The following is a 27,601-nucleotide window of genomic DNA, read 5'->3' on the forward strand; positions in this document are numbered from 1 at the left end:
TATATATACACACACACACCATTCCACACTCACGAACTATTGTACTTCTACCGTAGCAAGTCTCGTCCCTACTGTAAGAATCATTCGCGCTCATGGCCAAGGTATATTTCGAAGTCGCTTCTGTCTGCACGAAGTGTGTTCTTTGGCACGAACTAACTTTCATGTGTAGTTTCATGAGGGTCAGCTGGTAAAGCGCACTGACCAGCCTGATGAGCCTGATACTATTTATGTCATACTCAGAGTGATCGCCGCTCTTGGAGACATCGCAAGATATATAATCGCTTTCAGAGACGGACGACTTAACAACCAAGAAATTGAAGTAAAGGAAGCAGACTTAGTAAAGGCTTAACCAGGCGAGGAATTTGGGAGGGTGTCTACGTCTAGAGGTAGAGATTTTGAATAGTGTGTGTAGTTGGACAAATCGATTGTGTTCTGAGTGTGAAGTGGCATTCTTAGATCGCAGCTGCCATAAGTTCGCCATGTCTTCCTCTATGTGTATGTATGCAGCCGTTTGAAGCTCACCGGTAGATCCATTTCAGCCAGAGTCTGCCTCGCGCGACAAACACCAACGACAGCCAGTCTCTCGCGGTACCACATTCATGTAGTGTGCTGTAACAACGAATCAGCGAGTAGGTCATGAGACACAAGTTTATCTTTCCTGATGACTGCATATCGCGGTAATATTATTCTGCCACGTAGTTCTTGGCGGTAGCCTTGTGAGGGGGACAAAGTGAGGCTTTGCACACTCTATCATACATAAATCCGAAAGCCTGTCACAGAAAACAGAAAGACATCTCAGATACAAATTTCCATACAGCACTACGTCTACGTACATCCTTACGCAGTCACATTTTCTGTATACACCCCAAAGTCATCGAAACTTCAAAGAAGCATCATTGATCAACCGTCATAGGGTTCCTACAGCCATGGTATGTCCTAAAACGCCTTGATATATACGAAGCATTCGTGTTCCTGAAAACTAACCCCAGCGGGTAGTTCAATCAAGGCGACCGTGTAACGATCAACAATGGCGGAAATACTTACTACATTGTGGTAAACGTGATCAATATCGAAGGATCGCCCACCAAATACAAGATCCAAGAGGAGGGCTCTCCCGCAGGAGTTACCGAGTCAACTCAGCAATCCGTTAGCATGCAGCAGGATTCGATCAGCTTTCAGCAGAATACGGTCACCTATCAGCGGCAGGAAGTAGAGGAAGGTGTACTTTGTGCAGCTTGATTTGATCTATGTCCGCTTGAGTAGCTACAATCGCCTTTGGTAGGTCGGGTTTGCCGACACTGAGACGGTTGGATGCACTTGCAGTGCTGAGAATCTGACGTAGCCTATCAGCTACTCCTTAGGCAGGGATCTACCGCACTTTGGTCTGTCTCATTCACTTAGTAGCTGCAATAGCTGTCTTTGCACCTCTCAAGAATTTGGCCTTCCATAACATATGCTCTGAGCGGCGCAATATCTTCATTCATGGACTCTTTTGTAACTCAACGGAAATCACATTTGCAGCTAGATCCTATTCACTCTAGATACCGGATCGCAGCTGCTCTGACCCATCACATAACGGCTTCAAATATTGCTACAACGACAAAGGACCGCATACCGTCATGATGCTAAGCTATTACGCGCAGTCGATAGTGCGAACGTGACTGAACAGGATCAGCATGTACGCGATGTGGCACAAGGTCAGATCCGCTGATGATTACATGCTTCACTATGCTGGTCTTGCCACGTATGTCTCGGCGATAAGCTGCATAAATGGAAGGCGAGGCTCTGTGTGGTTCGTAGCATATATATTCAGGAGCTCGCTACATGTACCAGAAAGAACGCCCATACACAGACACACCGATGCACACCCACAAGCGTTGGAATAACGATACCCAGCCTACCCCCTTGTCTGCTAGAAGTTGCTTTACTCAATGTGCGCAGAAGTCAAGATACCAATTGTAAGTCTCCACAACGTTTCTGCGCGTATATGATAAGGAATTCATGATTGACTGATGTCCACATGTAGTTCCAACCGGGGGATCGCGTATTGTGCGCGGAAAGAACTAAGATATACATCGTAATAGGGAGGTGGGAATATGGTTATGGTCCCGGATATTGCATCGAGGAGGAGGATAGTAATGTGCGATTGGACGTAGCAGCGCTGGATTTGACGCCAATTAAAGTGTAGCACGATTTCGAGGACAGCTAATCTTACGCATCGAGCGAGATCTAACCGGCCAAAGGGATAGCATCTAATGGCGGTACTGAAGGACGATGTGAAGTTTACTGGATGTCTGAATCTGTGTAAGGCGGAATGAGAAAGTCTCCTAGAATGGTCATCCGATACGCCGGTATTATCGCACTCTCTACCTACCAGCTAGTCCGCTATACCCAAAGAAATGACCAAGGTGCTTTGAACACATTCGATAATTCTGATAGATGTCATAACTGGGCGTTGGATGACCTCGACCTCAGTAATGCAACGCTGAGATTTGTTGATGATGCATCTGGTTATTTGCGAACGTCGATGAACACTTTCATCATTCTTTTGAAGATATCTTGAGGAGTCTTCTGTTAAGCGGTAGCAGTGTGGAACCTTTGTGCGGGGTATATGTTACCTTTACATGACAAAATTATCCTTGGCAGAGGCGGGGTATGTAGCTTCCCAAGTCACATACGTCGCATTGCTCATTCATCCGTTTCATGGGTGTTTCGGCGTGCTACATTTACACAGTCCATCTTGCTCAGATCTGAGCATTCCTAAGCTTGCCCTTGTTCGAAGTCCACACCTACATCCCCTATCGTTTCCGGGCTTCGTGAAAGCACCATGGAAGAGACTAATGACAGCAACGACTCTATCACCACGAAAATAGAGGTTGCTACGCATGGTGACGTTATTCTTGTGGTCGGTCCGCACGACAAGAAGATTCGCGTCTGTTCCTCCGTCCTCAATAATGCGTCGAAGGTTTTCAGCGTTATGTTTGGACCCGACTTTGCCGAAGGCCAAAATCTGGATAGTCATGACCCCAAGGAGGTCCCCATGCCAGACGACAATGCACACGCCTTAGAAATAATTTGTAACGTTATCCATCTCCGGAACGATGTAGTGCCACGGTCTCTCAGTCCCAAGGATATCTTCGAAATCGCTATCGCTGCCGACAAATTCGATTGCGTTGTTGCGTTGAGATATGCCAGCGCAGCCTGGCTGAACCCCAAGGGTGTTGAGAATATCTTGGAGTTGAGTTATCTCATGTCTGCCGCCTACATTCTCGACGATGCACAGGCTTTCGGTGATATTACACTCTCGATGATGCTCGATCATAAAGATTCCTACCTCCCGCTCGCTGATCAAGGTGCCGGTCTTACTGACTGGGTTCCTTGGAAGGTTCTCTGTAAGTATCAATTTTGCCAAAGGCTTTGAGGACTCCGCTAACGCTATGGTCACAGATCTCTTAGAAGAGCGAAGAAACAGGATGCGCACAGAATTGCAGCAAATATTGTTCAATGGATCGACGGATGCCGGAATGGATGGGAGCAGTTCGTGCACTTGCGCATGGGGAGCTGTTCATAGTCTTGCTCACACAGAACTTCTACAACATGAAGATCTTCGGCCGTTGCAGGTACTGGATGTCACAGTATCAAAAATCGTTGAAAAGATGGAGCAGATGCGTGATCCACTCATGCCCAAGCAATGGGAACGCTGTGATTATCGCTGGCATGGAGAACCTCGCTATAGAGCAACGCGCGTTGACAGGCTAAATGGATTTCGTGAGAGAAACCGCCTCTGTATCGATTGCGTACGAGACGGAATCACGACTACGAACCAGGTTCACAGGACTAAAGGTTGCATCACTAATCAGAGGAAATTCCCATGGGAATCTTGATGGAGAGTAGTGCCAGTGCCTCATCATGTCAGTTTGGAAATATCTAAGCTATGCGGTATGATCCATCCGGCCATAGATTTGCGGCTGATGGCCGGAGTTAGAATCAGAAATTTGACAAGAGCTCCTTGACCACTTCATACGCCTCTTTGACCAGGCCTCTGGTCTCCTCGTCGAGACTAGCCTCATCTGTACTCAAAACTAATAGTCTTTCCTCCCATAGTTGCCACCGTTCCCTGTTCAGTCCGTCTTCTCTCGACCACAAGTCTGTCGGTTCGTCTAACGCCGCCTCCCACTCTTTCCTCAGCTCTCCATAGTCCGTGTTCCACAGTGCACGCGCCCCATCCCGCACCCAGGTTGCTGCCACACGAACGTCCAGCGCCCACAACTGCTCAGCCGACATCCTGTGCTTATCTGGCTGACGGGGTGGGGGCTTCTCGTGCTCGAGTACATCCTTACAGGTGTAAAATACCCATATAGTCTCATGTGCGGGCTGTTCCTTGCTGCGTTTGAGCAGCCTGGTCGAGAAGTTGACGAAGCGGAGCCATCGCTGACTGCAAGTAATACTCGACCTGAGATTAGGCGTACCGCTTTCAGAGTCTGCATCTTGTATGCTGGTCCAGTCACGCCATTGGTGAAGCGTGGCATACGTGTCGTACCATTCCCAACCAAATCGCGGCAGTTGCGACCAATGTAATCTGCCGTCCGCTTTAGTATGGCTGCGAAGTGCCTCCTTTACATCCCTTGTTGTTTTGGATAAATTGTTGGGCAGTGTGGGTGGCTGTGCACGGATGGAATCAAGGAGAGCAAAATGGGCTTCGGGTGAAGATGAAGATATGACAGATTCGAAGAAGGCCGTCCATAGTTCCCAGAGTGCCGAGGAGGGGTTAGAAGAGGTAGTGACCGCCTCGACGAGATGTTTGGCTGTTTCCTCAGCTAAAGAAGAGTAGTCGCTTGAGGCGACAATGGCGCTTATCTGCGGTAAGAAGGTATTAGGCGGGTAGGTACCTGGTGTGTTGAAAATGGTTGTCATATTGTTGGAAGGGGAATTGCGACGTGAAGCAATCAAAGCCGATCTGGGATAGAAGGTGCTTTTGAACTTCGATCCTCCTTTATATGGATCGATGCGCACTTCGGCACTGTATTTGGAAGAGGTAGACGTCATGCTCAGATAATCAGGTAGGCGCAGCCAGGCATCCACAACCACGTGATCTGCCATCACATGATCGATTCACATAAGTGGCTACGTTCGGAGACCGAAGCGCAGTCATTTGGTCACAGAACAAGGCTTCCCATAGCATAGGCCACATCACAGCCGCAGCAGCCGGCTAGGCAAGAAGTACCAATTTAGAGTTTGCGGGGCGATGCACGCTGCCTGCGGCCCGCTAGTTTTCCTACCCGGGTAATCCACCCCACAATTTGCTTATAGCAGCTAAGCCGCGGGCCTTAATTGCATCATGCATCGTTCCACCTCATGGGCGATGTTTTGTTAACTTTCACAACGCCTGCAGCATCCCCAGCTGCGATCGCAGACCCGTACTGCAATCACTGCCTGTGCGCCGCCCATCAAACATGCACTCTGGCTAGCTGTCTGCTTCCAGAAATTCTACGTGAGTCGGTCCTAGTTCATCTTCTCGCGTTACTCTGTTCCTCAGGCCTTTTAACGGTAAGACCCGAAGCGCTATGATCCTCGGCGTCGTACGGTTAAATAAGGTTACGACAAGCGCAAAGATCTACAGTCAGGCCGACCGCCTACTTCCTGATGCATCCATGAGTGTAGGAATACTTTTGTGTCTTCCTGAGGACGTCTGATTTGTATGGCAAGAGTTATTTGTTTGTGCTCTGAAGAACGCTTGGATCGTTGTATGGCTTTTCCTGATGTGTCATCGGGTATAGCTTCAAGTTCGTATTTAACATCAAGATGAGATGTTTGACTGTGGGGACGAAGACGATAAGTTCAAGGCAGCCTATAGGGGCCAAAACTATGCCAAGCACATATGTGCGTTGCAGCCTATGGCCCACAGACCAAATATGTACCTTGTAACTATAGCAGTGCTGATGGGAACGCCTAAGAGAGCATCGAGATGACTATCATGGTCGTATCGCAGGCTTTCTGGTGATCCTGTCAGTCAAATCAGCCATGTCGGGACCTTGTCAATGTATCCACCCAACAGCGCTATTGTGTTAGTCAATCCGAGAGCTTCGCCCGATGACGAAGGAAAGCATGATAGTGACATCAATATCCATCACTGGGGTGCTCAGCTGATACTGGCGCTAAGTCAGTTCGACTTCGACAACCTCGTCTGAGACCATCGAGATGCCTGAGTGGGTTGCCTCTTCACTCTACACACGGCCCGAGAAATGTGGATCAAAAGTGAAGGGAGCGGTATTGTGACTGGTACCACGTTCCTCAAACATACCTCGAGAAGCGCACGAAGGCATAACGCTGTTCCTTAATGGAAGGCCTAATATGTCTTTGAAAGGCATATAAACTGGCCGCTGCCGGAGGTATAGCATCTTCATCACTGCACTACACTTTCATCTCAAGCCACTATCACTCACAATATCAGACCGTCTTCAGTCTTCCTTACACCATGCACTTCTCACCATCAACCATCCTCCTGCCACTGGGCCTAGCCCTTGTGCATACATCCTTCGCCAACCCTGCGCCTGCCGGAATGTTGAGCAAACGAACTGTTGACAACCTCCCGCCCAGCGACCAGTTCATAGCTTGCCCAGGATACAGATACAGTCGTGAGCAGGTCGAAAAGGCTATTCAGCAAGCCATCTACAATACACCTACCACCGCGCCTCAGCCAGGTATGCGTATAGACTCGCTCTGTGAAGAATGTTCTCCTTGCTAACCTCTTTCTTCTCGATTTCAGGCGGCTACCCTAAAACTTTTGGCAACAACAGGAAGCTGAAGTTTTCCGACAAGTGCAACGGCAAGACGCTGAAAGAATTCCCCCTCTTGCATGGAGATAAAATCTTTGGTGGTGGCGACCAGGGTCCGGATCGGGTTGTTTTCTACATTTACACAGACAACCCCGATACTGACCCAACGGATGATGGCGCATACTGTGGCGTGATGACGCATGATGGTGCACCTGCGAGGGAGTTCGCCCTCTGCCCAGTAGAGGACTAGCGGGAACGAGTGCAGGAGATAGAGATATCGATGAAGAAATTGAAAACGCCTTACAACGATCTAGACACATCATTGAACTACCGTTTCTCTTGCGTAGTCACATTTATAATGCGTTCAAGTGAAAACACTCTTCTTACCACATTCAATAGAAAACCTCAATCTGTGTGAGTATAACATGCCTTAGCTTACAGCCTTCATTAGCTTCCACTGACATAAGTCGTAAACACAAATAGCGTTGTAAGCCTTGCTGTCCTTGTATGCTATACAACAAGCTAAGCTGGATGCTGAACGCCTGATAGCAATGCTTTATTTCATATCAAAGTCCTGCATAGGTAAAACTCCTTTCAGTAGTACTCGGCCGTCGAGATTGCCAGATGCCATTGTTAGCGCTGCATGTTGGGACCACAGATGGCGACGGAGTTTTCCTTGCCGATCGCAGAATACCTTGAGTATCTTGTTGTATTCATCGATGTGAAAGGCTTGGCAATAATGGCCCTATGTTTCCATATGAACTACCTCATTCTGATCAAGGCGTGGTTTGATCAACGCAGGAACGGTTGAATCCGGATGTCCACTCGTAATTTTAAAGAGACCGGACACTTGAGGTGGAAGATGGAACAGCTCAATAAGCTCCTGGGCGTTGTTACTCAATACTCCCGTGTAGCATACCCCCCACACCATGGACTCAGCGGCGAGGAGGATATTTTGGGAAGCCGGGACCGCATCTATCGATGACACGAGAAACATATCCATGTACTCCAATTCCGTGTCTGATTGATCTTCACAGCCCAATATCCTGCTTAGACGACTGAAGTCTGCACAGAATAGCATGAAGAGTGCAGCTTGTCGAATGAAGTCTTGACCACCAGCAAGGGTCGCGACCTTTGGCTTCGTGTTTTGGGGTCTGAACTACAACTGTACTACACGTCTGTAGACCCGAGCAAGTATAAGCACTCCGGCCTACAGTGATGGTGATTTCGACAGTGTTTGGTGAGACAAGATCCGACTTAAAACTGCGGGTTGATTTGTGGCCAAGAATGGTCTGAATAGTAGGATTAATGGGGTCTAGGTCGGAGAAAGAGCGTTCATTTGGGTATTGGATCTGGTAGCTGTCTAGAGTTCGAACGTCCATGATGTACGTCGCCAGAAAACACCTGAGTGAGGAAGTCAATTGCTTTAGAATGATCCCATGGTTTGTACTTCGAAAGCAGCCCCTGATCTTGGTACTTCAATGGCGATCGTGCTGTTACTTTACGAACTCTTCTCCTGTTGTTGTATTTGAAGAAATCAGTTGTTTCGGCAGAGTATACCTCTTCCCGGCGCAGTAGTTGGAATATTTCTCCAAGATTCAGAGTAGAGCCAACCGGTATGCATGAATGCGACGAAATATCGAACGCCGAATCGAGGCGCTAGTTCACAGTACAGCTCTTATATAGCGAGCTCGTTGCATTTCTCAAAATCTATACTGATCACTGTTTCGTAAGTTTCGGACGGCATTTCTCATCGGGACAGGCTAAAACCAACTCAGTAAATCATGGCTTCATTCACATCTATGTTGCATTTGATGGCATTTGGAATTGTCAATCAGATTAGACTAGTCTATTCTGAAGACTGGACGCATCGGGGTAACGGATACAACCTGAAACAACTCATCCACGAGATTACAATCATCCTCTGCCCTGATCTTACAGGAGTGTCGTTAGAAATCTTTAGGGTAAAGGAGCATCTGTCTTAATGGAGCGAGCGTCAGACGACCAGGATCAGAGCAGTATAACCCCTTCGTGTAACAACAATCTCCTTTCCACCTTTCACTGAAACAAGAATGGCAACGGAGCACGCCTATATGATTGTTAGATGTTAGGTCTGAAACGGGTATGTACCAAAAAACACGAACCTTGTTGTCCAGCTATTAGATTAGTAGTGGTCATCGTATGTATGGCCACAGTAACAGCTGCCCCGGGGATCATTGGTATTGGCTGGGCTCCATCCCTTACAATGCAAACATCTGTGCTTGCAATCTCCTTTGCCATCATTAACTAGCTCTGGCTCACTGTCCATCTGAGGGTTTGTACAAAAGGTTTCTTCTTGGGTGGCGGTCATGGTTAGACTAGTAAATGGGTATAGTATACCCAGCCGTAGGTATAGGTTAGGTTAGGGTCTAACAAATTAGACCTAACCTTGACCTAACCTATACCTCTTTACTAGTCTAGTCATGGTGGTGATAATGGTGGCAAGTAGGAAGAGATCAGCTTGGGAGGAATGAATAAGTGTAGTGAATACAGAAGACTTTGGGATATAGGCTTTACTTATATCTATATCACTTAGAGGCAATACGTATCGTTGAACCGTGCGCGTTCACATGAACAAGCTGGGTCTAGACAGCCCTGTGTGGAGAAATCCCTCGGGTTACCTATCCATGCATGTAGCTGCACTAGATCAATATCTGATAAGGGTAACTGACTGAATTGATCGGCCTTCTCAAGCTAGAGGTTGTCAATAATGGTCATCTAGCCGCCTAAACTACAGATTGATGCAGGTGAGATGCTTACTGATCAAAAGTATCGGCCATGTATGCTATGGACGTACCTTTCTATTGCTCTCATTTATTGACCCTAGTCATGCCTGGCACCTGACTTAATAGTAGGCCACAAAACCAAAAGCATGACAGACATTATGTAAGTTGACGTGGCACCTCAGCCTTGCGTCCTGTGGCAGCGGCGTCTTTGCAACGTCCAAAACGCTCAAACCCATCATGCATAATTTACTTGGCTCGCACATGTGGCTGTTATCGTGACGTTCATATCCTGGAGTGATTGAGATGGCCCCATACAGATGGAGAAAAGGCGCATGACCAGCGAGCATTTCAACCTCAAATCTCGGGGCATCCCTTGTATGTTCATACCGGGATGTCAGGCGCTGAAATACAAGCAGTATCGAAAGCCTGGAGACGCCTGTGGCATAATGATCCTGTTGAGATACCCGCATATGCATGGCACTATTGTTGGCGATTAGATTCTTGGCTGTTGTGGGAATCCGCCCCTCACAAGACATGTAGAGCGACTGCAAGACAACACAAGAGCATTGGGCTTGGTATCTAGCCTTTTATACGTTGTTCAGATAGACATAACCTCATTGATGAATTATGATACAATTATGGTACATCCTAAATCTAGAAAACCTTCAAAATTCATATCGCTAGAAACAACATCTACGACGCAGTGCCGTTTATCGCCGTGGTACCATTCGTCGCCGCGGTACCGTTCGTCCCACCATTATCAAAATACGCGCAATGAATGAGATACTGCGAAGTCTCAGCGCTGAATCCTTCCAGCGCGACCGCATCAATCTTCGACAAAGTGAACTGGCTATTCCCCATCGCCGTGTAAGCCGACAGCGGAATTCTCAGAACAACAGGACTGCCGTTCATGCTGCCATACGCGCTGCTCGCCACACTGAGTCGCTGAATCGGTGTCTGGCCATCACATCCAAATCCACCACTCTGCAGCTGCACGTTGAAACCGGCACCCGCGTTCGCCGTGACATTGAGAACGAGGTACTGCGATGCAGAGATATCCGCACAGTTCTGGAGCGAGTACCAGTAAGATCCAGATACACTGGGATGCAGAACCAACGCACCATTGGTGACGGTGGGCGCAACTTCCATAGTCCCGTCATCGCTCTGGACATAGCCGTTCGTGTTACGGTTCGCAACTCCTGGGGTGCAGTAGTTCAACCATGCAGAGTCGGGACATGTGCACGTCGGATGTCCTGTTGTTCCGGGGACGGGCTCTGGAACCGATGTCAAACTGATGCAGCCGACCTTGATGTCCACGCCAGAGGGGTTGAAGGATGAGATTGCGACGCTGTCGAGTCTGCTTGCGTTCATGCCACCGAAATCAGAGAAGGGGATCTGTGCGACTTGGTATGCATCGGCGCCAGTAAAAGTCAAGTAAGAAGCGATGGGCACAGAAGATGGAGGCGACGTTGTCGTGCATTCTTCGTCGGTCTTCCAGCGCATGGTGACGCGGAAAGTGGTACCTGCAGGTGCCGCAACGGAGAGTTGGATACCTGTCGCGTTTACTAATTTCGCATTGTAGCATCCAGACTCGAATACGGAGTACCAGTACGAGTCACCGGAAGTGCCCATGTTGAGAGATCCGTCGCTATCGACAGTGTATGAAGCAAGAGAACCTTCATCAGTCATCGCACCAAGGAGTCGATTGTTTCGTGGAACTTGCGACACGAATGTGCAGGTGTTCAGGATGGTACCTGAGCAGAGCGCGCAACCAGGGCTGTCAGCCGGTCCTGTGAAGACCAAGGAGTGGATGCGATAGGTTTGGCCGGCAGTGTTGAATTTGTTCATGATGAACGACTGAAGATATTGTGGGTTGAAGTTGTCAGGGAAGCGAGAGAACGGGATCGTAAGCGCTGTCGACGCGGCGTTAAAAGTGATTGGAATGTAAGACGTCACCACGTTGGTATTGCAGCTGTCAGTACCATACTTGAAACCAATGTTCGCGGTTGCATCCTGTGGGCCTGAAACCGTAAGTATGATCGAGTCGAAGGAACTGTTCACCGCTCTACAGTTGGACGGTTGAGCGAGCAGCGAGTAGAAGTAAGACGAAGCGTCACGGGGAACGAGTTCGATAGACCCACGGGAAGGCTGCTTGTATGAGGTCATCGTCTTGTCGTCTGAGATAGGAGCTCCTAGTGCGTTGGTTTGCGACTTGAACTCATTCGGATCGCAGAAGTTCAGTACCACAAACCCAGATGGAGTCGGGCAACGCGGACCAGCGCCAATTGTGGAAGGTCCACCCAAAAGAGAGATCCATCGCATCGTAAAGTTACTAGCAGCAGAGCCGCCGTTGGGTGTAAAGTTGCGTAGCGTGATGCGGCTAAGGGAGTCGGTGTTGAATCCTGAGAAAGCGGTAAGGGGAATCGTGATGTTGGCAAAGTTACTCTGGCTGAAGGAAGCATAAGACCTGGTGTTGACAGTAGAGGTTTTACCGGTGCTCGATGTCAGGACGACATCGAAGGAGCCACCAGATGGGCCACGGGCGTTGAGAGAGACTCCTGTGTATGCAGTAGCATTCAAAAAGACTCCATCAACATTCGTGTCGGTATAGAAGAACGAGTTGGCATTCGAAGGCAGCAATTGCATCCTTCCCAGTTCCGAGAGCTTCGCAAACGTCATCGAGTTGTTGTAGTCAGTCTGACCAAATATGTTGTTGATACCAGTGATCCATCGGTCAACATTCTGGAATGACTCAACCGCCAGACCTGGGGTACGGTCTTCTCCTGGTGCTGTCACACATCGCTTCTGGATCTTGATGTTGTCAATGTAGATGGGTGTCTGAGCTGGCGAGATGTTGCCGATGCGGATTCCGCGAACATGCTTCATGTCTTGGCCCGTAAAGTCTGACAATGGTATGGTGACAGTATGGTTCGAGCCATCAGCAGGTGCGTACCTAGTCACATCCAAGTACGAAGCGCTCGGTTGTTCGGTGTTGCATCCAGAGTCGTACGAAACAAGCTGTACGTAAAAGCTGGATCCCGTGGGAGCGACCATGTCAAAGTAGAGATGTGTGTAGATGGAAGCGTCGAAGCAAAAGCGGGAGATCTCCGTGTAGTACGCATTGACACCGCTATCGGTAGTTGCAGTGAGCTGCAAAGTGCCGTCTATGTTATTCGACGAGAGTCCTGTTGCAGATGTCTGCAACAAGAGCAGGTTGACGTTGTTGCTGCCAAAGTAAAGCTCCAGAAAATCGTCGATCATGACGTCCCATGCTATGCATTCCGTGTCTCCCAGCGGTTTGGGAGTGAAATCAGGACACGTGGAGGTGGTTGCATTGTTTGTACCGACGGCGAAGTAGAGTGTAAATTGACCCTTTGACGTGTTTCGCAGTACCACTGCGTTCGTCGTTCCATCGTAGGAAACCTGCTGGCAGACTGAAAGAGAGCCCGTCGCGGATTGGAAGACGTAATTCCGAGGCACTTGTAGGGTGAGGCCTTCTGTAACGCCATCCAAACGAACCGTCATGATAGCAGATGACTTGTCTGCTGCTGTGATGTCCACAATTGCACGGTCTCGATTAGTCCACCAATTGGCAATTCCTGTCTGGTTGAAGAAGACCGCGAAAGGACGCACGGTGTCGTGAAGAGCGCGCTGGATTTGGATCTTGTCGAACAACGCATCTGACGGATGAATCAAGATGTTGTAGTGGCCGCCATAACGTGCCATTTTCTTGATGTACTTGATCTGGTTCGAGAAGTCCGACCCTGGAAAGTCGGCGCTGCTCATGTTTCCATCACCGTCAGACCATTGAAGCGGGAACTCGTAGTATGGAAGCTCCTGGAACGACTCGCGGTTGTGAGTGACTTGGAAAGGAAGATGGGTGAGATGCGAATTGCCCGCGCACGAAGAGCCACCGATAATTCCGTTCGCCACACAATGCGTGGCCTGGTATTTGCTCCAAGCAAGATTACCTGGACGGTAGGTGGTCATGTTGTAGTTGGTCTTGAACTCATCGTGAAGTATGTGTCGAATCAAGTAAGCGCTCACGCGGACCTCTCCCGATGAGGAAGCACCTGATGTGTAGAAAGAGAGTCCACTGGTACCTCCCTTGGTGCATACCTCTCCGTTGGTGGGCGTACCGTCAGCGTTGGGTCCGCATTGGTGTATGACTGGATAGTAGCCTGAGTCGGTTCCTTGGAGGAATCGCTCATTGAGAGTACCATAGCCGAAACCAGCTGCGTTCGGCGAGTGACTGACAGTGTGACTACCAAAGTCGATATATGGGTTGCCGTCAGGAGCAGTGCGGAACCCGCTAATCTGATAGATGTACGGAACGCCATACTGGAAGTATGCAGTCTCGTATGCATCGGTGACGTACTTGGTGTGGAGGTTCAGGTTACCCGCAGCGCCGCGATCTTGCGCGGCGGCTGCGATACCCTGGCCGTGGGGATACGAGACATAAGTATCGATATCCCAGGTTGTGGTGAAAGCAAGGCCTTTGTTGTACGGAACCGACCATAGGCTGACGAAATGGGGGCTAGTAGTGACAATGTTCTTGATGATGCGTGTGCCGATATCGTACCCGGGGTAATAATGTCCGTCGTACCATGGCGAGTAGCCGCCGGCTTCATTTTGAGCTTGGTTAAACAAATATCCCAGGTCCATACCAAAACTGTAGACATATCCGGTCGAGCCCAAAGGCTGATGTTTGACGATGGCAGCGCTTGTAGCCGATGTATCTGCGCTGTCCACGCCATCGTTTCGAACCAAATATTTACCAAGTGTTTGTGAGCCTCTGGCAGCCGTATAGCCGACATTGATTAGGCCACTCTCGGTGTAGTTCTCATAAAATGGCATGTTTACGTCGTAGTACTCTGAGAAGTCGAAACCTTGGAGCGCCTGTACGGGCGTCTCGGTGTTTGTCAGCTGGATGACGGACCGCGATCCACTCGAGTCTACTTTAGATGCAGTAACACCTGCAAGGGTTTGAAGAGCCGTAGGAACCTGGTTCATGAAGATCAATCTACCACCTTTGGTCACAAAGGAGGTCAAGGTTATGACGTCGGCAGCGCTCGGGCTGTAGTTCACGCCTGGGGACGTGTAGATGAGTAGATCTCTGCATTGCGAAGAGAGATTCAGTGTTTGAATGACCTTCACTTGTAAACCGACTGTCTTGAGAGATAGCGTAAGTGGAAGCCTGGGACAAGGTCGTTAGTTGATCTGGTTTCAGCTTCCATAAGACTACCTACCAATTAGGATCTGCCTTGTAGTTTGGTATGAAGATGTTCAATCCGGAGTTCGGTCCAGCTGCATGCCTATTGTAACGTTGTTAATAACGATAATCAAGACATAGATTTGATCCTCATACCTCGATTGAGATGGCACCGTAGCCGGTTGACTGTTTGCGCCTAGATCCGGACTAGCACCTGCTGGCTGCGTAACGGAGTATATGTCAGGCGATGTGAAGGCCTGACATATGTGCAGCAAAGCAAACAAAGGGAGAAGAATTAGTGAGCGCATACTTGATGCTGCTCTTCGAAGAAAGAGGTACAGTTGGTAGAAGAATGTATCGAAGGGTTAAGAGTGCAGAACCCGACCTTTTGGTCAAGCTACGCTTGAAAAATCTCATCCAGAAATACGGGTGAACTCGCCAGATCGTTCGGGAGCGAACGCAAGATCGCCGGCTAGACTACACTAACGCGCAAAGTTGATGGGGCAGAATTTGGAAACAGTTCGTAACTTATCCATTTGGGGAAATCAAGTAAGCCCTAGACCACAAATACGGTACTATACTCAGTGGTACCTGAGCTACCTGCATGTACTTAGGCTTCGAAGCTTAATTAGGCGTTTCAGCTGTGGCAGCGGGAGCTACGATGATGCGTTCAAACGTCATTTTGAGGGTGCAAATGTCGACATCTTTGGTCTCGATTTAGACTCTTCAGCTATAGGGACGTAAGGAATTTGGTAGACAAGTATCGAGTGCGTGAGTAGCGCTTCTAGCCCCCTGGGCATTCGTACGTCATTCTCCCTGAGCTGCGCGTCCGAAGTTCAACCGCAGTGTAGCTGATCATCTTCACAAGGTTCAGGCAGTTTATACGCTGACGCAAAGCTGCCGATGAATGCGTCGTTGAGATCGAGTGGTGAAGATGTCGTGAGATTGTTCGAGCAGTTGAGCGCAGGGAGGTTGCTTTGACAAAATTCGGATGGGGTCGGGCCGACGTCAGCCCCGCGGTCCCCGTGGTTGCCACGCAATGGCGGAACAGCCGGCAGTCCAGCCACAGCAAAGAACCAGGCCTTCCCAAAAAGCAATTTGAACCCTCTTCTCGCAGTCTTGGCGCTCAAGACTGATGGATGTTTTCGCATCGTGTTCTTCTGCCATGCCGCACGTTCTAGCCCTGTTGGATGTTCGTCGCTGGGACTTCACTTAGAAATCGAGATGATTTTAGTCTCTGTCAGTGACATCGGCTCTTCCGCCCGCTTCTTACGCAGATGACAGCGAAACAACATATACAGTCCCCTTAGCAGTACACATGGGTGCAGAACTGTGGCGTTTGCCAAAATGACAAGAGCAGCAACGCTGTACGCGAATATGATTGATACTAGACTGCAACAAAGTACTCTTAGCATTTCTAGCATCTGGTCGGTTTTCGATAACGGTCAAGTGCTGTGGGCTGCTGGATCATCGAGAGATTGGTGAAACGAGGAGGTGGTCTTCCCATCTGTAATGACACATATCAGGGCGTCTCAATGAACATACTTCAGAACTCCAAACATTACTTATAGTAGAACGTAGTTTTATTGTGGCCATGGCGTGTATTACAAGGTGAGCGATATCAAATTGGTAGGGCTGAGGTGGCCGCACTATAACGTAGGGCAACCGACGCTTCTTTAATCCTCCCTGCACTGCAATCTCTAGCGTGGAAGAGCGATGCCTTGAACGAAACGAGAACTAATCAGCTTTGGAAGGTCATTATGCTTTAGCCACATTTTGACATCCATGGCAATAGACGATATGATTGGCCGCTTCGCCGGTGGCCGCAATGGCAACAGCGATGGAAGGACTATCTAGGTACAGCGTCGGTGACCGCAAGGGCAACCGCGACAGAAAGACTATAATTGCAAGCACTTCAGCGTTTCTACCGAACGATTACAGCGTGAGGTGCGTTGATCAATATTGCATACTTCATCTGACCTGCAACCAACATCAATCTTGCAGTAAAGTCGAACCTCCTTTGAGTCCAGGTACGTGAGAAGGGGTTCTCTCGTCGCGGCCCGACGATGACGACAATCACTAAAGCCTGCGTAGACATCAACATGCCGGTCGTGACTCCATTCTTCGTCGCTTTGAATAGTAAGTGCAATGCAGCAGACTATGCGAAACCTAGCAGGCGCGCTTCAAGTGTGGGGTATAAGCCCTTAGGCATGGCTGACCACCACTGCTAGGCACCCACCTCTATCCGGGCAACGCAACCGTCCCGCCGCCGGGCTCCTACATCCAGCCGATCGAGCGCGAAGCTCTGTGGTGGAAGTACACTATCGGAGTCGTGACAATTGGGGCTTTTGTTACCGGCGTGTACATGTGTGTGGTGAAATGCCTGGAACGCGCTTCTGAGCGAGCCTGTACGTAGCTGGCGATCAGTTTCGTTGCTTTCCTGCTGTACGGTCTTTGATGTCCGATGGCCGGAGCTGACTCTTTGGCAGCCCGCACCACGCCAGTTACCGACCTTCCTGGTGATACGCTCAATACTCCAGGTGCGGCGGGGAACACCTACGAGTTGGAAACGATCAACGATAACCCACTGTCCTCATACGATGCTACAACTGCTGTCGTCGGACTCCAGCAGGGGCGAGACGACGCGAGCGAGCATGAGATCGAGACTCCAGAGAGGCTCGATCGCCATCTCGCTGCACAAGGTGTGGCTTCTGCTCATATTCTGGCCGATGCAGGTACGATCGTAGCCAGTGAACATGCTGAGTAATGACATCCGTTGTCGTTGGTCCAGATAGTTTGATTACATCTGGGCGTAGGAGGTTGTGCTGAGCGTTCGAGCGAGGAGTTGGCGTTTTGGTGAGCGACGAACCCCGTGAAGTTCGAGGAAAAGCCGGATAATATAGGCAAGTGTCAGCGCGGGATAACAAGACTTGAGAAACGTTTGCTGGAGTTGTGGCTACAAGAATCAGTTCCAGAGTTATTCAACCAAATGACACTTCGCATCGTATTAGCGCGCAAATCCAGGTCAGATCGGTCCCGTTGAGTTTCATTGTTGCTGCAACGACTTACTCTACGAGCTGCTCGTGAATTCCATAAGAATCTGTGAGGAGATGGTCGCTATGAAATGGTGTTACGTGATATGAAGATACGTCGGGTTGTGGTGTCGTAGCACGAGAGGGAAACTAGCCTTGCATTCTGATGGCAATAGTGGAGCGTTGCTTGAACTGGCGCTCGCCGGATATAGCTAGTCCACCTTAGGCCACCCCATCGTTGCCTAGCTGCTGCCTGAGAGGTTCACCATGTTGGCTTGGCGCGCGTCGAGTATATGTATACGATTCGCAATCATTTGAGATTCCGGGAACATCGGGAAACAAATTTAATCATGACTAGCACAGCGGTACCAGAACTTCGGCGTTCGAAGCGCAAACAGGCCGAGCAAGCCGCCAAACCAGTGGCTGACACCACCAACGACGATGCGCCAGCACCTAGGAAACGTGCACGCAAAACTGTCGCATCTACGACGGATCTTCCTACCATCAAGAGTGTTGATGGGAAAGTCGATGAACGCGATACGGATATCGTACCCATAGAGTCACGGCAACATAACTATACTTTACCCCCATTCCTCGCTCTCCCACGAGAACTACGAGACGAGATCTACAAACACATCTTAAACTCGGACCGCAGCTCAAAACTAAAATCCGGCTCCCGCAACATTGTCACCCGTTGCGGCCTCGTGGGAGTAAACAACCAAATCTCCGCCGAATTCCTCGACGCAGTCCTCTTCCACGCCCCCGTCATCACAACAGTAGTCCGCAACCACAACTTCGCACCCGTCGTCACCTTCCTAAACCGTCTATCTCAAGCCCAGCTAAAGCGGCTGAGCAACTACCCAGAATCACAGGCTGTAGGAGCAGACCACGACGACGATGTGAGAGCAAAGCGCAAGATCAGGATTATCCTGAGTTACTCGGCGGGTGCAAAGGATAGTCGTGCGCATCTGAATCGCTGGCTAGATCGCTTTGATAATCCGGATAAGAGGGGTAAGGAGATTAAGTTCGAGTATGGTAATGACGGGACGTATGGGAATGGGGGGTACAAGCAGCGACCTAGGTCACGGGAGAAAGCAAGTAAGAGGTGGAATGAGGAGGCGAGGAAGATTCTGATGAACGCTGGTAGGAGGGGATGGTGGTAAGACGGGAAGTCATTCTGCATGGATGCACTTGTGGTACGCCAAGTCGACATTTAGAAGTGTCTTTGATGGTCGAGATGTAGCTGGGTGTTGAGATGGATTGGCCGAGCTGGCTTGGAACATGACTGAGCGGGTTTCCGGAGACGGGTCTGGGACTATGAACTAGGGCAAGGAAGATGTTTGAAATCGAATACTTGCACTCAAGGAGAGAAGTGCCAGGAGACATGGTCGTCAGCCGTCTCGTAGGACGGACGCATATTGCCGAGGACATGTATTGCACGTGATGACCTAGAGAGCATCCAGACTCCGTGCATCTAGATCCATAGCATGGCAAGAACCTCGTGTATGCGCCGCTTTAGCCGAAAAGTCGCTTCAACCAAAGCAGTCCGTCATCTGCATATAGCGATGGAGGCCCAAGCACCGATGCTTTTCGCCCTAGATTGTTGTCGCGGTTTCTAGTGATGAACAATACACGGCTGATGCGCCGCCCGCACAGTCAAGAGTCGCAATGCCTTGTAGGCGACGCTGCTAGCTTGAAACTTTGTTCGGTGAACGTGCAAAGCGTGCAGTAGTCCCATAGCCAAAGCGACTGCATGCTCGTATATGTACTCAACACTAGTGCCGGATTCAGGGACATGTTCGAAAAGCCTAGAACAGGGGATTTACTATTCGGTATGTGCCGGATCAGCTTCTCGCAACACACGAGGGTAACGCGTAGGAATTGTGCCTGTCGATGATATACGCGCCCGCACCGAGGCGTCGCAGAATGACGTGCGTAAGAGGCATCTCGAGACACGCCAAAACTGGTCGTCGGGTCGATTGTGCCACGACGTCAGGGCGGGCGTACGCCGCAGAACAACATAAAGGGGTGCGCGCATGCGTTCCTTTTTTGTTGCTGTCGGCAGCTGTCCTAGGCGACGCAGCACGTGGACGGATGTACACTCGATCTAGGCTTTGGTCCGCTGCATGCCCTGCCCTGCACATACTATGATTCTTATCGACGGGTATTTTCCTTGCATCCAATGACCTTTCCGCATCGGCAGTAAGAAAATAAATTGCGACGCCGTATGTGTGTGTGTCTATGTATGCAAAGACTGCCAAAGTCTCCGTTCCTGCGCGCGCGCGCGCCCGCATGCGCTGGTCTTTCAATATGCACCCCAGTCTCGTGTGACCATTTACCCGGGATGCAAGAAAGTGTTTGCATCGCGGCTCATGAGATATGTGAGGTAAACTCCGATGTTCCGGAACGTTTTGCAAATTATCCTAGTTGGGTCCAGCACTGAAGCGAGGTCCAGCCAGTAAACGCCAGCGTGATAATAGATTAATCTTCCGCGAAAACATGTTTCTGCCACGAGGGCGGGGAACCGGTGCGCGCGTCGTACACAATATGCGAAAATTGATGAGGGGAGCAAGGGCACAAGAAAGTTTGGAGGCCGAGCTAGGACTACCGCAAGGGTGCCAAATTAGTAGCATTGATGGGCAAAAAGTATTGCTGCTTAAGAACTGGCGGGATCGTCCTGTCTAATGCATTTGCTTCTTCTTTGTGCTGTTGTTGCGTCGATCAAAAACTCCTTTGAATCCTTTGTCACATTTGGAATCATCCTGCTCCGTTGCCAACAGTTACAGAGACTCGGTACCTTTTACACTATGAAGCTTTCGGCTATTATCGCGGTCGTCGCCGCCTCGGTTGCGCTTGCATCGCCCGCAGCAGTGAGAAGTCTGGCTTTACCTGGAGGTTCCCCCAGCTAATCGATGGCGCAGGTCAGTCTTGAACGATCCGTCAAGGAAGTCAGAAATGCGGACGGCACTGTTGCCTCAGTCACCTGCGTTGAGTGCCCTTGTGATGGCTTCGCTGGGACATGCAAATGCGTATGTATCCCCTTTCCATTGGCAGATCCTCAAGCTGATTGATTCAGATTCCCAACGGATGCTGCTGCATTACTTGAGCAAAACACGGCTTGACGAGACGATTTTTCTTTGGCATATCTGGCGTTCTTGACTACTATACACTATGTCTACATATTCTTGCAATCCAAAAAAGCGAAAAGATGGGGTGAGCGGAGAGGCGCCTGCGGAAGAATCGGATGCTCGCGCATAGTATAGACGTTTAGGGCGTAATACATATCGGCGTAGTTCCGTCTTCTTTCCAATTCTACTTCGCTGCGCCTGCTTCCACGTTCTTTTCCGCCTCTTCTTTTTCTTCTTCTGGTCGGATCCACTTGCGGAAACCAATGGTCATGATGCCACCAATAGCAACCTGGAAAGCCTGGAAGATGATCGCAGGTATCTGCATCTTCGACTGATCAACCGGATCGATGTTGATGTACATGACCGACGTGAGGGGGACAACCATAGCAAGAGCCTTTGCCGGGCAACAATAACAGCATGCAATAACATCCTTCTTCGGCAACCACAAAGTAGCGGCTGTGAGGCATATGGCGAGCCATATGAAGTACAGCGCGATTGTGATGAAGACGATGAAGATGATGTTCGACGGCTTCACGGCCTCAAACGCACCAGAAGAGAACGCTTGGTCGAAAGTCTGCCACACCATCGTGAGAAGCGCGATTGACGAAAGCTTGAGCAGTTTCCACTCGAAGAACACTTTCTTCGTAATCTTCGGGAACAGGCGTTGTACAATCTGTCCGACCAACATTGGAAGGAATAGCGACAGGCCGAGTTGCATGAAGACACGCTGGTAAATGCCGGCGTAACCAGAGCCACGCTGGAGAACCTTGCTATACCACGATCCCGTAGAAAGATACATTTGCAGGATGATGGGTGTCAAAAAGGGACAGAGGAATTGACCAATGACGGATTGAACTACCGTGAGCGCCGCGTTTCCATGAGCTTGTCTCGTCATGACAACATTGCTGGACATTGTTGTAGGTGCGCTGCCGACGAACAGGAAGCCGATCAATAGCCATGGGTCCATGAAGTTGGGATTCGTCGCACATAGGCTGACAATGGCAAAGGTGGCTGCTGAACAGACGAGGTAGCATTGTAATTGGACGAAGATGTGTAGTTTCCAGCGCATGTAGTTGGCGAGCATGACCCGTGTGTCCAGTGTGCAGCCGTTGATGAAGAAGATGACGGAGACTGCGAGGTATGTGATTACCGTCCGCTTTGTGCGCTGCTGTGAGGCTGGGACTTGGACTTGGGATGAGATAAGGACTACGGCACCCATTGCGAGGAGGAACCACTGGTCTTTGACGAACCATTTCAAGATCTCCAAGGCTTTTGCATGCTTGTATGTCTTCTTCTTAATGGTCGGCTGATCTCTTTCGGCGTCTGTTTGAACGTTTTCGAGAGGCTCGATAGGGTTTCGAGGTTCCAGTATTGGCGGACCGGTGTTGATGGAATCCATATTCGATGCTTCTGCGATGCGCTCTTCTGGTGTTGTCCCTCCGCTGCCTTCCATCGACGACCGGTTCGAAGGTGTCGCAGCTGTTCGTAGTTCGATGTCATTGTGCTTCCCCATCATGGAAGTTATTTGTGCCTGCTCGGACGTACTACTCCCAATACTCACAGCATGCTCTGCAATGCGTCTTGGCCTTGAGATATGTGACTCTTCGGTAATATGACGGACGTAATCATGTAGCCGATTTGGCGTAGCCCGACGCGGGGACTTTACCCCAATGGTGCGGGGACGGGTAAACCCGGATCTCTGCCAATGTTCTGACGAAGCGACTGTCGTGCATCGTGAAGAGACAGTCTTGAGAAAACAATCCACGGGGTATCTAACAAAGTTGACATGGAGGGAGGTAGGTTGTACATGAAAACGAGGCGGTCCGGTTAGTCAGCGCCAGGGCCGACATGCCCCCGCCCTTTGTTACGCTGCACGGCGCAGACTCCACACATTGTCGTTCGCCTTTCCAGCATCACACATCACGTATACCCAGGCTTATAGCCGCACTTCGCTCGCTTCCGGTCTCTCCCAATGATGGCCCCTGCTTCTCCCGATGCCGACTCCAGCAGGAAGCTGATATGGGCACGCGTATACCAGGACCTTATCCAACACGCCATTCCCGACGCGCGCTTCAACTATGACTTCATGTCCTTCACACCCGACTTCCGAAGCTCGGCCTCCGCAATCGACCGCCTAGTCTCCCTGCCATGTTACCAGTCGGCCAGCGTCATCCTCGTCACGCCCGACAATAGCCTCGAACAACTGCGATACAGAGCCCTGAAAGACGGGAAGAGGGTCTTGGTAGCGACATATAGGCTACGCAGAGGTTTCGTACTACTGCATCCCGGAAGGATCAGCGAGTCCAAGTACGAGATGGCTGCATGTCTAGACGGCATGGAGAAACCGGGGATAGGGAGAGCGGTATCGCTTTCGCAGATGCGGGATGAAGGTCTCAAGGTAGACATGTGCGCTATCGGGGGTCTCGTCTTCAACGCGCAGGGCGTGACGATATGGGAGGGCCACAATCTATTCGAAGTGCAGTGGGCTATGCTGCAGGACTTGAAGGTACTGCAGCCCAATACCCCCGTTGTTGCTGTCGCACACGCGTGCCAGGTGGTCGACGAGGCACAACTGGGTGTGGAGAAGGTAACACCAACGACGTCGGGAGAGGTACAAAGCGACTTTGTCGTTACGCCAGACGCATTGTACGAGGTGGCTGGCGCGGTGAAACCCACCGGTGCCCTGGACTTTGATACTGTAGATCCCGAGGGCATACAGAACATCCCCCCACTACAAGAGCTCAGAGGCATTCGCATGATGGAGCAGATCATGCAACGAGAGGGCTTTACTTCTGCAAAGGAAGAGAAGCCGGAGAAGCCACCTTCTGCAGACGAGCAGATGGGCATCAGCATTGTAGAGAAGCTGATGCAAGGTTACCGTGCGTGAGGACGTCACTCCCCATAGCCACCCACGTAGTTACAATATAGGTAAGTTTTGTTCGTGAAACACGACAAGATACTAAGTCACAAGGTATATCCACGACGAGCATGCGCCCTCTAGGAGAATTAAAGATTAGAAACCAGTTTGTATACACATCAAACCCTCATGCAACAAAGCATCCTCCAGGACTCTTTGCGAAGCTGCTTGTTCTTGTAACACTCACTCAAATCATGCATGTGTTCCCTACACCCCCGCTTTCCAACAACTCAACCCAGTAACCCTACCCATCTTCCCTCCATCTACAACAACCCTCCCCTTGCCCATCCCCACGACCACCTCCTCACTCCCCCATCCCAAACGTGCTTTACACAGCACACCCCTATCATCCTTCTCTACCTCTTCTCCCGCCAGGTCCTTTCCCGATTCTACTCCAGTGACCTCGATGGCCTGGACATGCTCTGGCCGTGTGCTTAGATCGAGGGATACATCGATGGGTATATGTATCGACCACGCGTTTCCGGATGTAGATGTGAACGTGGAAAGTTGTGGGCTTTGCGCCGATCCGATTGTGTAGTGTGATGGTGATCCGATGAGGGCGAGGGAGACGAGCGGGAGGGCTTCAATTGATTGTGACGTGGGTAATGGCGCAGAAGATGCGAGAGCGACAAGTGTGATGAATGTGAAGATGGTTTCCATGTTTGTGCTGGGCTGACGCGCGAGATTCCGCGTGCCGGTTTTGGATGTTCGCTGGAAAGACGAGTTCGCGATGCGAGTCGTCTAGAACCTTGGACAAGTATCGGACCGATGAATGCACTCAAGAACCTTGGTATTGTAGCACGATGCGCTGCATCACGTCTCTGGTAACAATCAACCTGCCTCCCTCGTAAAGTATATACACCCCACGTCCCCTAACCACGCCGCATTCCTGCCTCCCCACCCACGAAACGTACTACCAGTGGCACAGCAAAATGCGGCGGTTGCAGAATCCAAGACTCCAATCGAAACAATTTACGCCACACCCGCCTTGCCCAGGCGGCAGTCACTCGGCCACACTTTTCGCGGGAGTGCGGAGATTTTTTTCTCAAACGTGTTGGTTGGGCGGCTGCGGGGGTTGGTTAGCCGCTAGGATTTTCTGGGGCGGGCGCTCGTGCTTGTGTGGATGGGTGTGCGGGCGTGGGATGCGTCGAAATCTGACTGCGCCGCATAGGCGCATCTTGTGTGCATGCATAAAAAGAGATAAGCAACGTGCAGGCGCGAAAAAGGAAGGAGATCGCTCGGAAGAAAAAGACACTATTGTGAGGATCTTTCCGGGACCTAATGACTGTGATGCGATGCTGTGCTGTGGAGACAAGAGAAAAAGAAATATGAATGCTTATGAAAAGCACTGATATCTTTCAACAAACACTTCATGGTGGACTGCTAAGAAAAGATCAGTGTAGCGAAGTGTACTTTGCTCACGATAACAAAGTGCAAGGCGACGTTGATGCTATGCTTCTTGCGTGCACTGCACTGTGTCAAAAGCATGTACCTAGGCGGTATGGCCTAAGAGATTGCCAGCTCAATCGAGACAAGGAAACTTGTCTTGTTCTGGCTTTGATGCTCGTCCCTATTCCGGTAATCGTCTCAGCTGCATTGAAGAACGCATTTGGCCTAGGAGCCCGCGGGTGGTCCTCCGACTCGCCGTGTTGTTGGACGGTACAGAGGTACATCGCACAACGTGAAAACTTTGTTAATGCATGTCGCCTACCTACTGCAAGCGTTGATCGTTTGAAACATGATCAATATTCTCGCACGAGTGAGATTCTTCTGAACCAGGAGCGTCTGCCGTGTCAGATGCCGATGTAAGGACCTCGGAAGTCAGCGCAAACTGAAGAATATAACCGTAGGGCGTTCCTGGAAGTGGACACCTGCTTACATTTTGCTCAAGCCTGGGTGCGGTGTTGCGGATGTCATCCTGAAAGACTGAAGATCAGCGGTAACCCAGTACATCGTAGGATCATTGCAACCGATCGCATGGGTTGTGCGACAGATGCGTCAACCACGGCTTGAAAGGGGTGCAGCGAGTGCGAGTCCGAAAAGCTCTTTGTTGCGCAATTCTGAACAGAGGTCGGCCTGCTCTCCGGCTTTGGATACGGTTTCGCCATCATGACAGCAGAACTCTACTCCAGGAGTTCTTTCCGTTCCGTAGTTGAACCTTCGCTCGGGGGCCTGGTAAACGTTCCCCGGCATTTTGACACAAAGGTACCAGGCGGGAAGGACGTTGAGCTGAGGCCAATTAACGTTGGGAGAGCCGGACAGGCGACCAACCGGGCAATAATGGGTGCGGAGTTGTTTCCAGGAACTTCCAGGAACTCGGAAGTGCTGTGCATCCCTGATGCCCGCGACGGTCATGTCGCAATCTTCCCTTGGAATCCGCGGCTCCACCTCTTGTAGTATGACCCGTTTGGGTCTTGCAAGCAAAACTCAACGACGTGGTAAACCGCGATACCCTTGCTGAGATATCTTGCCGTGTTCTGATTGTCGGGATAACCGAGCAACAGTTGCCAGGCAAGCCATTGACATATCTTCGGACAATTGATCGTTGCCGTACAACTATATTCTAAGCATGGGTTTCAGCTTTGCGAACCATGGTCGTTCGTGCGACAGACTCTGCGTCCAAGACGCGATAATAGCGCTGTGGATGATGCAAGTTTGGAGCCAAATCCAGGTCGTACAGTGCCTCCATCAAGTGCCGACGGCCACGATAACGAGTCAGTCAGTGCGCTAGGTACTCGTGAAACCCTGCGGTCTATGTGCTTAAGCCGAGGTTGCTAAGTAGTTTGGTGACATCCTCTGGCTATTGCATTGAACGCCATCAGCCATGGTATGTCATGGTAGGAATAAAGGTGAAGTTTAAGAACAGCCGCTCTGTGCAAACCTGTCAGTGAGGATCAATGCAGGTTCAGGAACCGTCCGGCTTGTGGATACAAGTTCCCGCGCTTAGCACTGCAGAGCACTTCCCCATCGAGAAAAACCGGCAGTAAGTCGTAGAATAGTCGAAACCAACGGTTAAAGACATACTGCGCGATGATGCTGCCGATCAGCGGCGACAGCTGGCAGCTCCGAGGAGCCTGGATTGGAGGTTGCTAGCATTCATTGTCTGTGTAGAAACTAGCCAAGAAGCGGAAGGCACGGAAGATGCAGCCCTTACAGGATTTTCGGTGACTAATCCCAAACATGGTTAGTTCTCACGTGGCCGGTCAACATCGCGAAACTCGATTGAGTGGCACGCGTCTAGGCACCTCCAAAAGCACGACATGGAGCATCACTGCCGTTACTCAAGCCGCTCTTTTGAGTTTTGCTACTGCAAGCTTCCTTTGAGTAGTGGTGGCGTCTCAGACCTCTGCAAATATACCAATGTCATCCCTACTCAGCGGCCTGCGAGACGCTGGTGCGCGCTGATCGCCTGCTCCTACTTCCGTCATGTCCGTTTACTTTCAATGGACAATCTCGTTTACGGCAATCATTACTACTGCCGTCAGCTTCTACGCGTCCCCAGCTAGCCCTGTCAACGCATGAACGACTTCGCCAAATCCATAGTTCGAGGTCCTAGCTCCGCGGGAAAGCGACCCTCTTGGTAATGGTGTCTCCCTGAAACGGACCAGACCCTGGAATGAGTGCTGGGAGCCCGCCCGTAGACCCACATCTCTCGTGGCTGCACTCATTATGCGGTGCCCTCTATAGCTCCACCGTGCTTGTTCGGTAAGGAATCCAGCTACGTAAAAGATCCTGAGCCCCCCATAATGGTTGGTCGTGCTCTACTGGGGC

At 50.4% G+C, this 27,601-nt stretch overlaps 11 protein-coding genes across 11 annotated transcripts; 7 read left to right on the forward strand and 4 right to left on the reverse strand.

Annotated features, from left to right (window-relative positions):
- Positions 1 to 926: 926 nt before the first annotated feature.
- Positions 927 to 1,239, forward strand: AA0111_g12112 (hypothetical protein; the record flags this gene model as incomplete). Its single annotated transcript, XM_028646055.1, has 2 exons — positions 927 to 929; positions 997 to 1,239. 2 exons carry the CDS (start codon positions 927 to 929, stop codon positions 1,237 to 1,239), a joined length of 246 nt encoding a protein of 81 aa, XP_028500268.1.
- A 1,588-nt stretch (positions 1,240 to 2,827) lies between these two features.
- On the forward strand, positions 2,828 to 3,421 carry AA0111_g12113 (hypothetical protein; the record flags this gene model as incomplete). The annotated part of the gene is made up of 1 exon (XM_028646056.1): positions 2,828 to 3,421. One exon carries the CDS (start codon positions 2,828 to 2,830, stop codon positions 3,419 to 3,421), a length of 594 nt encoding a protein of 197 aa, XP_028500269.1.
- Positions 3,422 to 3,987: 566 nt separating this feature from the next.
- On the reverse strand, positions 3,988 to 4,914 carry AA0111_g12114 (hypothetical protein; the record flags this gene model as incomplete). The annotated part of the gene is made up of 1 exon (XM_028646057.1): positions 3,988 to 4,914. One exon carries the CDS (start codon positions 4,912 to 4,914, stop codon positions 3,988 to 3,990), a length of 927 nt encoding a protein of 308 aa, XP_028500266.1.
- Positions 4,915 to 6,475: 1,561 nt separating this feature from the next.
- AA0111_g12115 (hypothetical protein) lies at positions 6,476 to 7,026 on the forward strand (the record flags this gene model as incomplete). Its single annotated transcript, XM_028646058.1, has 2 exons — positions 6,476 to 6,701; positions 6,767 to 7,026. 2 exons carry the CDS (start codon positions 6,476 to 6,478, stop codon positions 7,024 to 7,026), a joined length of 486 nt encoding a protein of 161 aa, XP_028500267.1.
- A 3,208-nt stretch (positions 7,027 to 10,234) lies between these two features.
- Positions 10,235 to 15,061, reverse strand: AA0111_g12116 (hypothetical protein; the record flags this gene model as incomplete). The annotated part of the gene is made up of 3 exons (XM_028646059.1): positions 10,235 to 14,738; positions 14,791 to 14,856; positions 14,910 to 15,061. The coding sequence occupies 3 exons, from the start codon at positions 15,059 to 15,061 to the stop codon at positions 10,235 to 10,237; spliced, it is 4,722 nt and encodes a 1,573-aa protein (XP_028500264.1).
- A 1,794-nt stretch (positions 15,062 to 16,855) lies between these two features.
- Positions 16,856 to 17,520, forward strand: AA0111_g12117 (hypothetical protein; the record flags this gene model as incomplete). Its single annotated transcript, XM_028646060.1, has 3 exons — positions 16,856 to 16,892; positions 16,985 to 17,161; positions 17,243 to 17,520. 3 exons carry the CDS (start codon positions 16,856 to 16,858, stop codon positions 17,518 to 17,520), a joined length of 492 nt encoding a protein of 163 aa, XP_028500265.1.
- Positions 17,521 to 18,135: 615 nt separating this feature from the next.
- AA0111_g12118 (hypothetical protein) lies at positions 18,136 to 18,948 on the forward strand (the record flags this gene model as incomplete). Its single annotated transcript, XM_028646061.1, has 1 exon — positions 18,136 to 18,948. The coding sequence occupies one exon, from the start codon at positions 18,136 to 18,138 to the stop codon at positions 18,946 to 18,948; it is 813 nt and encodes a 270-aa protein (XP_028500270.1).
- A 1,644-nt stretch (positions 18,949 to 20,592) lies between these two features.
- Positions 20,593 to 20,891, forward strand: AA0111_g12119 (hypothetical protein; the record flags this gene model as incomplete). The annotated part of the gene is made up of 3 exons (XM_028646062.1): positions 20,593 to 20,655; positions 20,707 to 20,814; positions 20,862 to 20,891. The coding sequence occupies 3 exons, from the start codon at positions 20,593 to 20,595 to the stop codon at positions 20,889 to 20,891; spliced, it is 201 nt and encodes a 66-aa protein (XP_028500271.1).
- Positions 20,892 to 21,097: 206 nt separating this feature from the next.
- On the reverse strand, positions 21,098 to 22,426 carry AA0111_g12120 (hypothetical protein; the record flags this gene model as incomplete). Its single annotated transcript, XM_028646064.1, has 1 exon — positions 21,098 to 22,426. The coding sequence occupies one exon, from the start codon at positions 22,424 to 22,426 to the stop codon at positions 21,098 to 21,100; it is 1,329 nt and encodes a 442-aa protein (XP_028500287.1).
- A 459-nt stretch (positions 22,427 to 22,885) lies between these two features.
- On the forward strand, positions 22,886 to 23,800 carry AA0111_g12121 (hypothetical protein; the record flags this gene model as incomplete). Its single annotated transcript, XM_028646065.1, has 1 exon — positions 22,886 to 23,800. One exon carries the CDS (start codon positions 22,886 to 22,888, stop codon positions 23,798 to 23,800), a length of 915 nt encoding a protein of 304 aa, XP_028500286.1.
- A 237-nt stretch (positions 23,801 to 24,037) lies between these two features.
- Positions 24,038 to 24,490, reverse strand: AA0111_g12122 (hypothetical protein; the record flags this gene model as incomplete). The annotated part of the gene is made up of 1 exon (XM_028646066.1): positions 24,038 to 24,490. One exon carries the CDS (start codon positions 24,488 to 24,490, stop codon positions 24,038 to 24,040), a length of 453 nt encoding a protein of 150 aa, XP_028500285.1.
- Between the last annotated feature and the right edge of the window lie 3,111 nt (positions 24,491 to 27,601).

The sequence above is a fragment of the Alternaria arborescens genome (assembly GCF_004154835.1).
Source record: "Alternaria arborescens strain FERA 675 chromosome Unknown contig_67, whole genome shotgun sequence".
Classification (NCBI taxonomy): domain Eukaryota; kingdom Fungi; phylum Ascomycota; class Dothideomycetes; order Pleosporales; family Pleosporaceae; genus Alternaria; species Alternaria arborescens.